The 2,573-nt window shown below is 28.1% G+C and overlaps 1 protein-coding gene across 1 annotated transcript; it reads right to left on the bottom strand.

Annotated features, from left to right (window-relative positions):
• Positions 1 to 910: 910 nt before the first annotated feature.
• Positions 911 to 1,782, bottom strand: LOC107928519 (transcriptional regulator SUPERMAN). Its single transcript, XM_016859766.2, has one exon. It carries the CDS (start codon positions 1,553 to 1,555, stop codon positions 980 to 982), a length of 576 nt encoding a protein of 191 aa, XP_016715255.1. The 5' UTR covers positions 1,556 to 1,782; the 3' UTR covers positions 911 to 979.
• Positions 1,783 to 2,573: the final 791 nt, after the last annotated feature.

Here is a 2,573-nt window from a genome sequence, read left to right as displayed (position 1 = left end):
TCGATATAAATATTTCTACCTCGAATTTGTGGTTTTGAAACCATTATTCCATTTTGACCCTAATTTGGGATGTTACAATTTTTATCCGAGTTTGAGTGTATTTGACAAACTGAATTTTTAGCAATGAATTTTATAAACATTGAATTTATACTATAAAATTGTTTGAAATATAAGTAGAAATTAAGCAGCGGATATAATTCTTTTATTTGATAATAGTAATTATTATTATTATTTCATAATTGTAATCTTATTAATAAGACATTATTTATTTTATTTATATATAATTTAAATATTTTATTTTTTAATAAAATGAGGAAATAAGTTAATTTAAAAATAAGATTTTGAAAAATAAGATGAATTTAATATTTTCCACGTGATAAGTATCAATTTATTTATCAAATTCAATTTTTTTTTGAAAATTTTATATTAAGTAAAAAGTTAATTTGGTTATCAAACACATTTAAAAAATAAATATTAATTTTTTATTTTTAATAAAAATAAAAAATTTTAATAGTTTATCAAATACATTCTTAGCATCTGATTGACTCATATACACTTAAATATAGTATAGATAGATATAGATATAAATATCCAATGGATTATGACCAACCAATGTAAGTGAAAAAAAAAATTAACAAATCTATAGAAAAAATTGTTTTAAAAATTAAATTAAGTTTAGTTAAAATGATTAAGATGAAGGAATGAAGATTTTGAGGTTTTGAGTTTAAATCCTATCACGTGATGTATTTTTCACATAAATTATAAATAAAAAAAAGAAAATACTCTTAAAATATTTTTTATTTTATCAAAATATTAAACTTTACAACTAAATTAAAATCCGATTAAATGTGATATAGCTCAATAAACAAAATAAACAAATAGCTAAATATATGGAATCAAAAGCATATACTTCATTCAATATAATTAAACATTTAACTAAATTTGTCATTATTACATATGATAATTAATAGCAAACCCGTTATCCCAATCGAAGTTCCAAATCCAAATCTTCCTTGGAATCACTAACCACATCAACCTCTAACTCCAACCTTACACTCTCATTAATCTTCTTCTTCTTCAACAAATTATTATTATTACATTCATAATCCTTGAATTCTTTGACTTGAAAAACTGATTTTGCACCCTTCCTTCGCCATTTCTTCATTTCATTAGAGAAACCAGAAGATGAAGAAGAAAGATGATGAGGTAATGTAGAACAAAATGGACGAGCAATCAAAGAAGAAGAAGAACGGAAATTAGGGTTAGGGTTAGGGTTAAGTTTAAGAAAAGATGGCTGACCGTTGTAGTCCCCTGGTGGAGTAGATGACTGTCTTAATAACCTAGCTGTCTCTCTCCTATGAACATTCATGTGACCACCCAAAGCTTGAGCCGACCTAAATTCCCTCTTGCAGAAACTGCAAGTGTAAGATCTTGGCGGCCATGGAATCCCACCACACACATAATCTTCTTCTCCAAACTCTCTCCATGAGGAACCCTTAAGCTTGTTGTTGCCTATAATGGTGCTATGGTCGACTCTCAAGCTCTTCTTCTCCATATGGATATTCCTTTTGGTTTTTAGTCTCTAAGCTCTCACATTATGTCAACTTCATAAAGGCAATGAAATGGAGTTTGGTTTCTCGATTTCAGAGAAGAAATTTTAAGTGATTAAAGTTGCGAGAAAACAGGCCATGAAAATTCTAAGCCAGGAGATGAAAAATCGCACTGCAAAACTATCCTTCTTTACGTTTGGTCACTATGCCTTTTTCTCCATATGATAAAACACACTCTTCTACTACTATAAATTATTTTAAACTATGCTCGAACTTCGATGTGAATATTAGATACGAAAATAAATTTTTTAAAAAAATTCAATCAGTTGCCATTGGGCAAAAGGAAAAAGAAAATCTGTGCAAAGAATAAATGTATGGAGAAAGGGTACAAGTTATGATTTCTCATCCATATCTGGACCAATCGACAATAAGTACTGTAACTATACATTTAATGTTGAATGTCCAAAAACTATCACAATGCCAAATTAAATGAATTGATTAATGAATCCATGACCACATGCATGTACCAGTCATAGATTTTGCTCAAATCATCATCTTCATCACACATGTATATTGGCTTACTTTTTTTATTGAAATTCATTTAGTAAAAATCATGTTTAAATGCAATAAGGAAGAAAAAAGCTGGTAATTTAAATGATTATTGTTTGGAGCCTCTTTGTATAAATAATAAATTTGTAGAGAATATATATATCTTTTTTGAATTATAAGAGGCGGATAAAGCTCTATTAATAATGTGACTAGTGTGACTTAAACCCAAATCACATTTGGGGCAGTAAATACCCTAACCATCAGACTAACACACGATGTTCTTGAAGAATATTTTTAAGTGTAGACCTTAGCAAAAATCCATTATTTGTTAATAGCATGAACTGATATTCGATGATAAATTGTTGGTTTAGTGGTATAGGTTAACTTAATTCTTAAATACAATTACTAACAGGGGCGAAGCCAGAGCAATTTTTTAAGGGGGGTCGGATGAAATTTTAATTTTTTTATAGTCTA

The sequence above is a fragment of the Gossypium hirsutum genome, chromosome A09 (assembly GCF_007990345.1).
Source record: "Gossypium hirsutum isolate 1008001.06 chromosome A09, Gossypium_hirsutum_v2.1, whole genome shotgun sequence".
Taxonomy (NCBI): domain Eukaryota; kingdom Viridiplantae; phylum Streptophyta; class Magnoliopsida; order Malvales; family Malvaceae; genus Gossypium; species Gossypium hirsutum.
This window is presented reverse-complemented; position numbering and strand designations above follow the sequence as displayed.

Bases quoted from the DNA above. Each gene is read 5' to 3' on its own strand.
- LOC107928519 (XM_016859766.2), bottom strand. From the start codon at position 1,555: ATGGAGAAGAAGAGCTTGAGAGTCGACCATAGCACCATTATAGGCAAC.